The 14,117-nt window shown below is 39.4% G+C and overlaps 1 protein-coding gene across 1 annotated transcript in view; it reads right to left on the bottom strand.

The window, feature by feature from the left end:
- Nucleotides 1–14,117, bottom strand: part of MRTFA (myocardin related transcription factor A) — a 269,522-nt gene that overhangs the window by 86,672 nt on the left and 168,733 nt on the right. The window contains exon 13 of the mRNA XM_053721388.1: nt 3,907–4,056. Coding sequence (XP_053577363.1) covers nt 3,907–4,056 — 150 coding nt within the window. The remainder of the gene's footprint in view (nt 1–3,906; nt 4,057–14,117) is intronic.

Raw genomic sequence — 14,117 nt, 5'->3', positions numbered from 1 at the left:
AAATTGTTTATTGCAATAAAGTGTCTTAAACGTTACATTGTTCTAAAAACTTATACTTGATTAACACTCAAAGTAAACCACCCAGACCCTGCCAGTGCTGTTTGGCGCTTTGATATTATTTCTTCTGATTCTCCATACACTTCTGACCGCTAGGGGTCAATATATTAGAGCTAAGGGTCTTTTATACAGTAGGCGCTCAGTGTACATCCCATTTAATAGCTATTGTACCTAGTTAAAATAAATACAAAGTTGCCTGTAAAATAAACATAAATCCTAAAATAGCTACAATATAATTATTCGTTATATTGTAGCTAGTTTAGGGTTTATTTTACAAGTATTTAGTTTTAAATAGGAATACTTTAGTTAATAAGATTTAATTTATTTAGTTAGATTAAAATTATATTTAATTTAGGGGGGTGTTAGGGTTAGGCTTAGCTTTAGGGGTTAATACATTTATTAGAGTAGCGGCGAGGTCCTGTCGCCAGATTAGGGGTTAATACTTGAAGTTAGGTGGCGACATGGGGGGGGGCAGATTAGGGGTTAATACTATTTATTATAGTGTTTGCAAAGCGGGAGTGCAGCGGTTTAGGGGTTAATAACTTTATTAGAGTAGTGGCGAGGTCCGGTCGGCAGATTAGGGGTTAATAAGTGTAGGTAGGTGGCGGCGACGTTGGGGGGGGGCAGATTAGGGGTTAATAAATATTATGTCGATGTCGGCGATGTTGGGGGCAGCAGATTAGGGGTTCATAGGTATAATGTAGGTGGCGGCGGTGTCCGGAGTGGCAGATTAGGGGTTAATAGTGTAATGCAGGTGTCAGCGATAGCGGGGTCGGCAGATTAGGGGTTAATAAGTGTAAGGTTAGGAGTGTTTAGACTCGGGGTTCATGTTAGGGTGTTAGGTGCAGACTTAGAAAGTGTTTCCCCATAGGAAACAATGGGGCTGCGTTGGGAGCTTAACGCTGCTTTTCTGCAGGTGTTAGGTTTTTTCCAGCCAAAACTGCCCCACTTTTTTCCTATGGGGGAATCGTGCACGAGCACGTTTTGCCAGCTTACCGCTACCGTAAGCAACGCTGGTATTGAGGGTTGAAGTGGCGGTAAATTCGGCTTAACGCTCCCTTTTGGAGCCTAACGCAGCCCCTCAGACAACTCTAAATACCAGCGTTGTTTGGAAGCAGCGGTAGGAAAAAAAAGCTGCGCTAGCTACGCGGGTCTTTACCGACAAAACTCTAAATCTAGCCGATAGTTTTTTGTTCACTGGGTTTTACCTTTTTTGAGGCCAACAAATAATTTCTATCCGTTACATCCACTTGTTTACCAATAGCTTCAACCTGTTTCTTAGGATAACCTCTGTCTATCATCCTTGTTGTCAATTTCTTCTTTGCTCTTATGTATTGCTCTTGTTGAGAACAATTTCTCTTTAGCCTCATAAACTGCCCTTTAATTATTCCTCTAGTTACATGCTTAGGGTGATTACTTGCCGCATTTAATAGAGCATTACCTGCTATAGGTTTTCGGTACAGATCAGTTTTAACTATGTCATCTTTTTCTTCAGCATATAATACTATATCTAAATAGTTAATTTTACCTTTGTTCCACTCGTGTGTGAACTTTATACCCATAGCGTTTCTGTTTAAAAATTCAACAAACATCTCTGACCATTCTTAATCACCATTCCAGACTATAAGCAGATCATCTATAAACCTTTTGTATAAGATTATAGAATTCTTGTAGGGCATTCCGTCACTCAAGATCATGTGTTGCTCTAACCACCCCGTAAACAAATTAGCATATGAGGGTGCAAAGCAAGCCCCCATTGCAGTGCCCAGCTTTTGTAAGTAGTATTCACCCTCGAACATCAAGTAATTGTGTTCAAGGAGAAAACTAATTACATCAAGTAGACATTCTTTAAATCCATCATCATAGTTACCTTCCAAATCTAGAAAATATGCAATAGCTCTTAAACCAAGAGTATGAGGGATGGTGGAGTATAAAAAGACTACGTCTATCGTTAGCCAGCTATATGTATCTTTCCAAATGAAGTCTTTGAAAAGATTTAAAACATGTTTTGTATCTCTTAAGTGACTCTCCAACTTTTTGACAAAGGGTTGTAAAATGTCCTCTACCCAATTTGAAAGCGGCTCTAGACCAGAACCCAATCCAGAGACAATCAGTCTCCCTTTTATATCATCAAGCCCTTTATGGGTTTTTGGTAAGTGATAAAAAATTTGGTATTTTTGGGTACTCCACAAATAGATTTTCAAATGTTGTTCTGTTTATGTATCCATTTTCCAACCCTTCGTCCAATATGGAATATAGTTTCCTTTGTATAGTGGCTGTTGGGTTTGTCGTTAATTTTTGATATACTGATTCATCATTTAACTGTCTCATAGACTGAGACATACCAAGTTTTATTGGTACTTAAATAAACCCCCAAAACATAAATTCCATACTGAAACTGTTAGACTGCAAAAGGGAAATAAACATAGACCAGACTCATGGCAAATATAAGCAAATACATATATATAAAACTTTATAACAAAGCGTCAAACATAGCTGAGAGTGTCTTAAAAAATTATACATACTTACCAGAAGACACCCACCACATACAGCAGACAGCTAAACCAGTACTGAAACGTATCAGCAGAGGTAATGGTACAAGAGTATATAGCAGACAGCTAAACCAGTACTGAAACATATCAGCAGAGGTAATGGTACAAGAGTATATAGCAGACAGCTAAACCAGTACTGAAACGTATCAGCAGAGGTAATGGTACAAGAGTATATAGCAGACAGCTAAACCAGTACTGAAACATATCAGCAGAGGTAATGGTACAAGAGTATATAGAAGACAGCTAAACCAGTACTGAAACATATCAGCAGAGGTAATGGTATAGGAGTAGAACGTCGATCTGTAAAGGGAGGCAGGGGATGAATCGCTACGACCGATTACAGAGAGCCTTATAAATAGATTTCCCATGGGTGAAATCACTAAATCAACAGGTGATACTCCCTTCACATCCCTCTGACAAACGCTGTACTCTGAGAGGAATTGGGCTTCAAAATGCTTAAAAGCGACTTTCACAGAAGAAAATCAAGCACAACTTGCTTCACCACCTCCACAAAAAGGCAAAAGTTTGTAAAACTAAGGTATGAGTGAGATGGGAAGTGTAGTTATAGGCATTTTGAGGTGTGGGAAACTTTGCCCCCTCCTGGTAGGAATGTATATCCCATAAGTCACTAGCTCATGGACTCTTGCCACTTACATGAAAGAAAACATTAATACAATGTAAGGCTGATGATGTGTTTATATTTTAAACAAATGTAACGTGCACACAAAACTGTGATCATCTGTGTTGGTACATGCTGGAGTCACATTGAGGCAAATCCCTTCAGCACAGGATATTTACATTGTGACAAACATACCACACAATGACAGCATGTGACCAGATTACTAAAGCCCCGCCCATGAGGGGAGGTAGAACTCCCATAGCCTCAGATACAGTTTTTGGCCACATGTAAGTAACAGGGAAAGGAAGAAAATGCATCTGAAAACAAGTGGAGACCTAGTTGCTGACACTGAAAGGTCCCATCTGACATCATTCAAATGTGAAGAAAGATTTATTGGTGTGTTCCTGTTTCTAAGCAATCTAGCTTATAGCACACTACTAGGGTACCCTGCATTGCTTTCTAGCTGCCACACTATTGGCAAATTAAGTGCTACTCAGGGAACTAAGCCAAGATACGGTTAAACAATGCAATACTTATTGTACAGAATGGGAGACAATGGAAAGATTACTGGGGTAGATGGGGAAAATTATAGAGCTTGAGAGTTAAGAAAGGGGGAATGAGAAGATTATGGAAAGCTCAAAATGGAGGAAAGATGGGGGAGACCTGGGCATTTGGTACCTTATTTGCTGAACAGTTTATGGAGTTTTCCTTGTTGGATACTGGTAGCAGCTTGTGGAATCCATTCAGGTTTATAAATGGTTGCAAGTCGGTTTGTGCCGAAAATGATAAAATAGTTCCTGGCAACAGCTGCAGCGGCTGCTTTTGACTCTGTGGAGGAGAAATAAATACTATGGAGCACATTGATACAATAATACATTTGTATTGAATAAAATCACAGCAGCTAATTTAATCACACCTGTAGCAAATAATCAGCAAGAGTAGAATGGAACAACCTACACCCCCGATGATACCGCATATGTAATCCAGGGCATGAGGCTGACAGTAACAAGCTGCACCTACAGAATATACCGCACACATGTAATACAGGGCATGAGACTGGCAGTAACAAGCTGCACCCACAGAAGATACCGCACACATGTAATACAGGGCATGAGACTGACAGTAACAAGCTGCACCCACAGAAGATACAGCACACATGTAATACAGGGCATGAGACTGACAGTAACAAGCTGCACCCACAGAAGATACCGCACACATGTAATACAGGGCATGAGACTGACAGTAACAAGCTGCACCCACAGAAGATACCGCACACATGTAATACAGGGCATGAGACTGACAGTAACAAGCTGCACCCACAGAAGATACCGCATACATGTAATACAGGGCATGAGACTGACAGTAACAAGCTGCACCCACAGAAGATACCGCACACATTTAATACAGGGCATGAGACTGACAGTAACAAGCTGCAACAATGTAACGTGAAACACAGCACTCACTGCACAGCCAGGAACAGGTTCACCAAACCCAGCACCGACAAATGTTCCAGCCGGTGCAAAAAAGACTTTTATTGTGCAAACAGGGATATAAAAAAGCAACGTTTCAGGCCCACACTTGGCCCTTTCTCAAGCTTGACCATAGATTAGTGAACAAACATTTAAATAGCCATACTGGCGCCAAATATTGTGATTGAAAGTGATATATTATTGCTCGCCACTAGAGGGCAACATTGTAACATACAAATGTGTTTTAAAGTGCATTTTGATGGCCTACAATACCCCCACCTAGAAAATCATCATCATGTTGTCTGGCAAATATATAGATTTCATATCATATGTGAAAATTCATATTTTAAACATTAAAAATAATAAGTGTTAATCAATTTATCAATATATAAATGACAAAAATTATTTTTTATATTAATAAAAATTTAAAAATGCATTGAGAATTTAATTAATCATTGTTTTGATAACCACAATATATTAAATTAAAAAAATATATATGTCAAGTGTATCTAATTACAGATGGATAAATTATTTGTATCAGTTAACTTGATTTTGTAATATCTTAATTTACAATCCATCAGTAGACAGACACACCTACATATTTAGTCAATATTGGATATTCAACATTATGTGTTCATTCACAAAGTTTCAGAGATATCAAATCTCATGTCAATATGTACATATGGACGCACATCCATCTATGCATGATTTTAACAGTACAATACTATAAAAAGAAACTTTTTATGTCATTCCATTTTATTGAATTAGCAAAAGGCAGTCCAATTGCATTCCCTATTTAAGCCTCTTGGCCATAAAGTGCATAATTCATTAATCCAGAATGTTTCTCTCCTAGTCAGTATATTTTCCTTATCACCCCCTCTTCTAGGTGTATTAATCTTTTCAATGATTTGGAAACGCAATTGACTTATCCTATGGCCTGCCTCTAAAAAGTGTCCAGCCACTGGAGCATCCTTTTTTCCACAACGAATATTCGACTTGTGCTCAGAGATTCTCTCTCGTGCCTCCCTGGTCGATTGACCAATGTACATCAAGGAGCACGGACATTTAATTGCATAAATAATATACTCTGACCTACAAGTCAAATATTCATTTATAGAATACTTCTTACCTGTATAGGGGTGACAAAAGGTGTCACCCTTAATCATAGAATTGCAATTAATGCAAGATAGACATGGGTAACATCCCTTTCATTTTTGACCAGTTATTGTGCTCTGTATCTATTTCTTCTTAGCCCCAATGTCAGCTTTCACCAATTTATCTTTAATGTTAGGGCCACGTTTATAGGCTAACATAGGTGGTATTGAAAAGGCCCCTATACCTGGGTGACACTTGGATAGAATATGCCAGTATTTTCGATTGATTTTATTAAATTTGATTGCTTCTTGTATTATACTGAGATATAAACTTAATCCTCTCCAAATTTTTAGAACCATTTCTGTTCTTATCTTTCCTCACTGTTTTAGATCCACTTCTGTTTGTACTCACATCTTGTTTAATATCTTTAATCAGTGACTTAGGATAACCTCTTGAGACAAATTTATCTGACATCTCCTCTAGGCGAAGCTCCTTAAGGGCAGGATCTGACACGATCCTATCGACCCTAAGGAGTTGGCTCTTTGGGACAGCCTTAAAGGTAGTGGGTGGGTGGAAACTCTCAAACCATAAGGTATTATTTTTATCCGTTGGCTTGGAATAAATATCAATTTTCAAACCATCCACACCTTTATAGACTCTAGTATCCAAAAACTGGATTGAGCATTCATCAAATGTTAAAGTAAATTTGATGCCATTAACTGAACAATTAAGGTCATCCACAAATGCCAATAGGGATCCAATGTCGCCATACCATATGCCAAACACATCATCAATGAAACACCACCAGGTGGCACCATATTGTTTAAATAAATGATGTTCATAAACAAATAATTCTTCAAAATTAATCATAAATATGTTGACATATGTAGGGGCGACATTGGATCCCATGGCTGTCCCCTTTCTTTGGAAATAAAAAGTGTCCTTAAATAAAAAAATAATTGGCATATAAGATAACCTCCAGTAAATCTACAAAAAATTGTATCTGGGCTAAACTATATTTTTGGTCATTAGATAGCATCTTAACCACAGCAGCTATTCCACTTGTATGCTTAATTGATATGTACAAGCTAGATACATCCAAGGTAAATAAGATAACTTTCTGATATGGTAAATCAAGATTTTCTAATTTGCTCAAAAAATCATAAGTATCCTTGATATATGAAGATGACTTGACAACATAGGGCTGTAAGATCTTATCTAAAAAGATAGCAATATTGGAAAATATGGATCCTGTACCAGCTACAATGGGTCTGCCTGGTGGTAGGTCTTTATCTTTATGGATCTTAGGTAAGCAATATATTACAGGTCTTATTGGATGTTTAATTTGTAAATATTCACTCAAATCCTTAGAAATTAAACCACTCCTTACCGCATTTGATATTTTCAATATTCTATCCAATGCGGTAAGGAGTGGTTTAATTTCTAAGGATTTGAGTGAATATTTACAAATTAAACATCCAATAAGACCTGTAATATATTGCTTACCTAAGATCCATAAAGATAAAGACCTACCACCAGGCAGACCCATTGTAGCTGGTACAGGATCCATATTTTCCAATATTGCTATCTTTTTAGATAAGATCTTACAGCCCTATGTTGTCAAGTCATCTTCATATATCAAGGATACTTATGATTTTTTGAGCAAATTAGAAAATCTTGATTTACCATATCAGAAAGTTATCTTATTTACCTTGGATGTATCTAGCTTGTACATATCAATTAAGCATACAAGTGGAATAGCTGCTGTGGTTAAGATGCTATCTAATGACCAAAAATATAGTTTAGCCCAGATACAATTTTTTGTAGATTTACTGGAGGTTATCTTATATGCCAATTATTTTTTATTTAAGGACACTTTTTATTTCCAAAGAAAGGGGACAGCCATGGGATCCAATGTCGCCCCTACATATGTCAACATATTTATGATTAATTTTGAAGAATTATTTGTTTATGAACATCATTTATTTAAACAATATGGTGCCACCTGGTGGTGTTTCATTGATGATGTGTTTGGCATATGGTATGGCGACATTGGATCCCTATTGGCATTTGTGGATGACCTTAATTGTTCAGTTAATGGCATCAAATTTACTTTAACATATGATGAATGCTCCATCCAGTTTTTGGATACTAGAGTCTATAAAGGTGTGGATGGTTTGAAAATTGATATTTATTCCAAGCCAACGGATAAAAATAATACCTTATGGTTTGAGAGTTTCCACCCACCCACTACCTTTAAGGCTGTCCCAAAGAGCCAACTCCTTAGGGTCAATAGGATCGTGTCAGATCCTGCCATTAAGGAGCTTCGCCTAGAGGAGATGTCAGATAAATTTGTCTCAAGGGGTTATCCTAAGTCACTGATTAAAGATATTAAACAAGATGTGAGTACAAACAGAAGTGGATCTAAAACAGTGAGGAAAGATAAGAACAGAAATGGTTCTAAAAATTTGGAGAGGATTAAGTTTATATCTCAGTATAATACAAGAAGCAATCAAATTAATAAAATCAATCGAAAATACTGGCATATTCTATCCAAGTGTCACCCAGGTATAGGGGCCTTTTCAATACCACCTATGTTAGCCTATAAACGTGGCCCTAACATTAAAGATAAATTGGTGAAAGCTGACATTGGGGCGAAGAAGAAACAGATACAGAGCACAATAACTGATCAAAAACGAAAGGGATGTTACCCATGTCTATCTTGCATTAATTGCAATTCTATGATTAAGGGTGACACCTTTTGTCACCCCTATACAGGTAAGAAGTATTCTATAAATGAATATTTGACGTGTAGGTCAGAGTATATTATTTACGCAATTAAATGTCCGTGCTCCTTGATGTACATTGGTCAATCGACCAGGGAGGCACGAGAGAGAATCTCTGAGCACAAGTCGAATATTCGTTGTGGAAAAAAGGATGCTCCAGTGGCTGGACACTTTTTAGAGGCAGGCCATAGGATAAGTCAATTGCGTTTCCAAATCATTGAAAAGATTAATACACCTAGAAGAGGGGGTGATAAGGAAAATATACTGACTAGGAGAGAAACATTCTGGATTAATGAATTATGCACTTTATGGCCGAGAGGCTTAAATAGGGAATGCAATTGGACTGCCTTTTGGTAATTCAATAAAATGGAATGACATAAAAAGTTTCTTTTTATAGTATTGTACTGTTAAAATCATGCATAGATGGATGTGCGTCCATATGTACATATTGACATGAGATTTGATATCTCTGAAAGTTTGTGAATGAACACAATGTTGAATATCCAATATTGACCAAATATGTAGGTGTGTCGGTCTACTGATGGATTGTAAATTAAGATATTACAAAATCAAGTTAACTGATAAAAATAATTTATCCATCTGTAATTAGATACACTTGACATATATATTTTTTTAATTTAATATATTGTGGTTATCAAAACAATGATTAATTAAATTGTCAATGCATTTTTAAATTTTTATTAATATAAAAAATAATTTTTGTCATTTATATATTGATAAATTGATTAACACTTATTTTTTTAATGTTTAAAATATGAATTTTCACATATGATATGAAATCTATATATTTGCCAGACAACATGATGATGATTTACTAGGTGGGGGTATTGTAGGCCATCACAATGCACTTTAAAACACATTTGTATGTTATATTATTGCTCGCCACTAGAGGGCAACATTGTATCACTTTCAATCACAATATTTGGCGCCAGTATGGCTATTTAAATGTTTGTTCACTAATCTATGGTCAAGCTTGAGAAAGGGCCAAGTGTGGGCCTGAAACGTTGCTTAGTAACAAGCTGCACCCACAGAATATACCGCACACATGTAATACAGGGCATGAGACTGACAGTAACAAGCTGCACACACAGAATATACCGCACACATGTAATACAGGGCATGAGACTGGCAGTAACAAGCTGCACACACAGAAGATACCGCACACATGTAATACAGGGCATGAGACTGACAGTAACAAGCTGCACACACAGAAGATACCGCACACATGTAATATAGGGCATGAGACAGAGTAACAAGCTGCACCCACAGAAGATACTACACACAAGTAATACAGGGCATGAGACTGACAACAATAAGCTGCACCCACAGAATATAGTCTCATGCCCTATATTACATGTGTGCTGTATCTTCTGTGGGTGCAGCTTATTGTTGTCAGTCTCATGCCCTGTATTACATGTGTGCGGTATCTTCTGTGGGTGCAGCTTGTTACTGTCAGTCTCATGCCCTATGTTACATGTGTGCTGTATCTTCTGTGGGTGCAGCTTGTTACTGTCAGTCTTATGCCCTGTATTACATGTGTGCGGTATCTTCTGTGTGTGTAGCTTGTTACTGTCAGTCTCATGCCCTGTATTACATGTGTGCGGTATCTTCAGTGGGTGCAGCTTGTTACTGTCAGTCTCATGTCCTGTATTACATGTGTGCAGCTTGTTACTGTCAGTCCCATGCCTTATATTACATGTGTGCTGTGACAGTAACAAGCTGCACACATGTAATACAGGGCATGAGACTGACAGTAACAAGCTGCACACACAGAAGATACCACACACATGTAATACAGGGCATGAGACTGGCAACAATAAGCTGCACCCACAGAAGTTACAGCACACATGTAATATAGGGCATGAAACTGACAGTAACAAGTTGCACACATAGAAGATGCCACACACATGTAATACAGGACATAAGACTGACAGTAACAAGCTGCACCCACAGAAGATACAGCACACATGTAACATAGGGCATGAGACTGACAGTAACAAGCTGCACCCACAGAAGATACCGCACACATGTAATACATGGCATGAGACTGACAGTAACAAGCTGCACCCACAGAACATACCAGACTTTTAAAAGAGGGCATGAGAGTGACAGTAACAGGCTGCACACACAGAAGATACCGCACCACACATGTAAAACAGGGCATGAGACTGACAGTAACAAGCTGCACCCACAGAAGATACCGCACACATGTAAAACAGGGCATGAGACAGTAACAAGCTGCACCCACAGAAGATACCGCACATATGTAATACAGGGCATGAGACTGACAGTAACAAGCTGCACCCACAGAATATACCGCACACATGTAATACATGGCATGAGACTGACAGTAACAAGCTGCACCCACAGAAGATACCGCACACATGTAATACAGGGCATGAGACAGTAACAAGCTGCACCCACAGAAGATACCGCACACATGTAATACAGGGCATGAGACTGACAGTAACAAGCTGCACCCACAGAAGATACCGCACACATGTAATACAGGGCATGAGACTGACAGTAACAAGCTGCACCCACAGAAGATACCGCACACATGTAATACAGGGCATGAGACTGACAGTAACAAGCTGCACCCACAGAAGATACCGCACACATGTAATACAGGGCATGAGACTGACAGTAACAAGCTGCACCCACAGAAGATACCGCCCACATTTAATACATGGCATGAGACTGACAGTAACAAGCTGCAACCACAGAAGATACCGCACACATGTAAAACAGGGCATGAGACAGTAACAAGCTGCACCCACAGAAGATACCGCACATATGTAATACAGGGCATGAAACTGACAGTAACAAGCTGCACACACAGAAGATACCACACTTGTAAAAGAGGGCATGAGACTGACAGTAACAAGCTGCACCAACAGAAGATACAGCACACATGTAATACAGGGCATGAGACTGACAGTAACAAGCTGCACACACAGAAGATACCGCAGACATGTAAAACAGGGCATGAGACTGACAGTAACAAGCTGCACACACAGAAAATACCGCACACATATAATACAGGGTATAAGACTGACAATAAGCTGCACCCACAGAAGATACAGCACACATGTAATATAGGGCATAAGACTGACCGTAACAAGCTGCACACACAGAAGATACCGCACACATGTAATATAGGGCATGAGACAGTAACAAGCTGCACACACAGAAGATACCGCACCCATGTAATACAGGACATGAGACTGACCGTAACAAGCTGCACCCACAGAAGATACAGCACACATGTAATATAGGGCATGAGACTGACAGTAACAAGCTGCAACCAAAAAAGATACCGCACACATGTAATACATGGCATGAGACTGACAGTAACAAGCTGCACCCACAGAAGATACCACACTTGTAAAAGAGGGCATGAGACTGACAGTAACAAGTTGCACACATAGAAGATACCGCACACATGTAATACAGGGCATGAGACGGACAGTTACAAGCTGCACACACAGAAGATACCGCACACATGTAATACAGCACATGAGACTGACAGTAACAAGCTGCACACACAGAAGATACCACACACATGTAATACAGGGTATGAGACTGACAGTAACAAGCTGCTCACACAGAAGATACCGCACACATGTAATACGGGCATGAGACTGACAGTAACAAGCTGCACCCACAGAAGATACAGCACACATGTAACATAGGGCATGAGACTGACAGTAACAAGCTGCACCCACAGAAGATACCACACTTGTAAAAGAGGGCATGAGAGTGACAGTAACAGGCTGCACCCACAGAAGATACCACACTTGTAAAAGAGGGCATGAGAGTGACAGTAACAGGCTGCACACACAGAAGATACCGCACACATGTAATACAGGGCATGAGACTAACAGTAACAAGCTGCACCCACAGAAGATACCACACCACACATGTAAAACAGGGCATGAGACAGTAAAAAGCTGCACCCACAGAAGATACCGCACACATGTAAAACAGGGCATGAGACAGTAACAAGCTGCACCCACAGAAGATACCGCACCACACATGTAAAACAGGGCATGAGACTGACAGCAACAAGCTGCACCCACAGAAGATACCGCACACATGTAAAACAGGGCATGAGACAGAGTAACAAGCTGCACCCACAGAAGATACTGCACACATGTAATACAGGGCATGAGACTGACAGTAACAAGCTGCACACACAGAAGATACCGCACATATGTAATACAGGCAAGAGACTGGCAGTAACACGCTGCACCCACAGAATATACCGCACACATGTAATACAGGATATGAGACTGACAGTAATAAGCTGCAACCACAGAAGATACCGCACATATGTAATACAGGGCATGAGACCACATCTGTCACAGCTAATTATGTACTATATACAGAAGGTGCTACAGGAGATTAGTCAACAAGAAAAACAAACAAAGGAGATGCACACTAGTTCATATAATTGTAAAATTGCAGGTACTGCCTAGAAAAATATATATACAACAAAGTCAAACAGGAAGTAGAAACTCCATAATAAGGAGTTTCTAAAAGTCTAGGCAAACTCAGCACAACTGTATAGTAAAAAAGTACACAAGAGATTCAATGTGTCACAAAGTGAAAAATGTACATTTTTATTAAAACAGAATTTATGTTTACCTGATAAATTACTTTCTCCAACGGTGTGTCCGGTCCACGGCGTCATCCTTACTTGTGGGATATTCTCTTCCCCAACAGGAAATGGCAAAGAGCCCAGCAAAGCTGGTCACATGATCCCTCCTAGGCTCCGCCTTCCCCAGTCATTCGACCGACGTAAAGGAGGAATATTTGCATAGGAGAAATCATATGATACCGTGGTGACTGTAGTTAAAGAAAATAAAATATCAGACCTGATTAAAAAACCAGGGCGGGCCGTGGACCGGACACACCGTTGGAGAAAGTAATTTATCAGGTAAACATAAATTCTGTTTTCTCCAACATAGGTGTGTCCGGTCCACGGCGTCATCCTTACTTGTGGGAACCAATACCAAAGCTTTAGGACACGGATGATGGGAGGGAGCAAATCAGGTCACCTAGATGGAAGGCACCACGGCTTGCAAAACCTTTCTCCCAAAAATAGCCTCAGAAGAAGCAAAAGTATCAAATTTGTAAAATTTGGTAAAAGTGTGCAGTGAAGACCAAGTCGCTGCCTTACATATCTGATCAACAGAAGCCTCGTTCTTGAAGGCCCATGTGGAAGCCACGGCCCTAGTGGAATGAGCTGTGATTCTTTCAGGAGGCTGCCGTCCGGCAGTCTCATAAGCCAATCTGATGATGCTTTTAAGCCAAAAAGAGAGAGAGGTAGAAGTTGCTTTTTGACCTCTCCTTTTACCAGAATAAACAACAAACAAGGAAGATGTTTGTCTGAAATCCTTTGTAGCATCTAAATAGAATTTTAGAGCACGAACTACATCCAAATTGTGCAACAAACGTTCCTTCTTTGAAACTGGATTCGGACACAAAGAAGGCACGACTATCTCCTGGTTAA

The sequence above is a fragment of the Bombina bombina genome, chromosome 7 (genome assembly GCF_027579735.1).
Source record: "Bombina bombina isolate aBomBom1 chromosome 7, aBomBom1.pri, whole genome shotgun sequence".
Classification (NCBI taxonomy): domain Eukaryota; kingdom Metazoa; phylum Chordata; class Amphibia; order Anura; family Bombinatoridae; genus Bombina; species Bombina bombina.
This window is presented reverse-complemented; position numbering and strand designations above follow the sequence as displayed.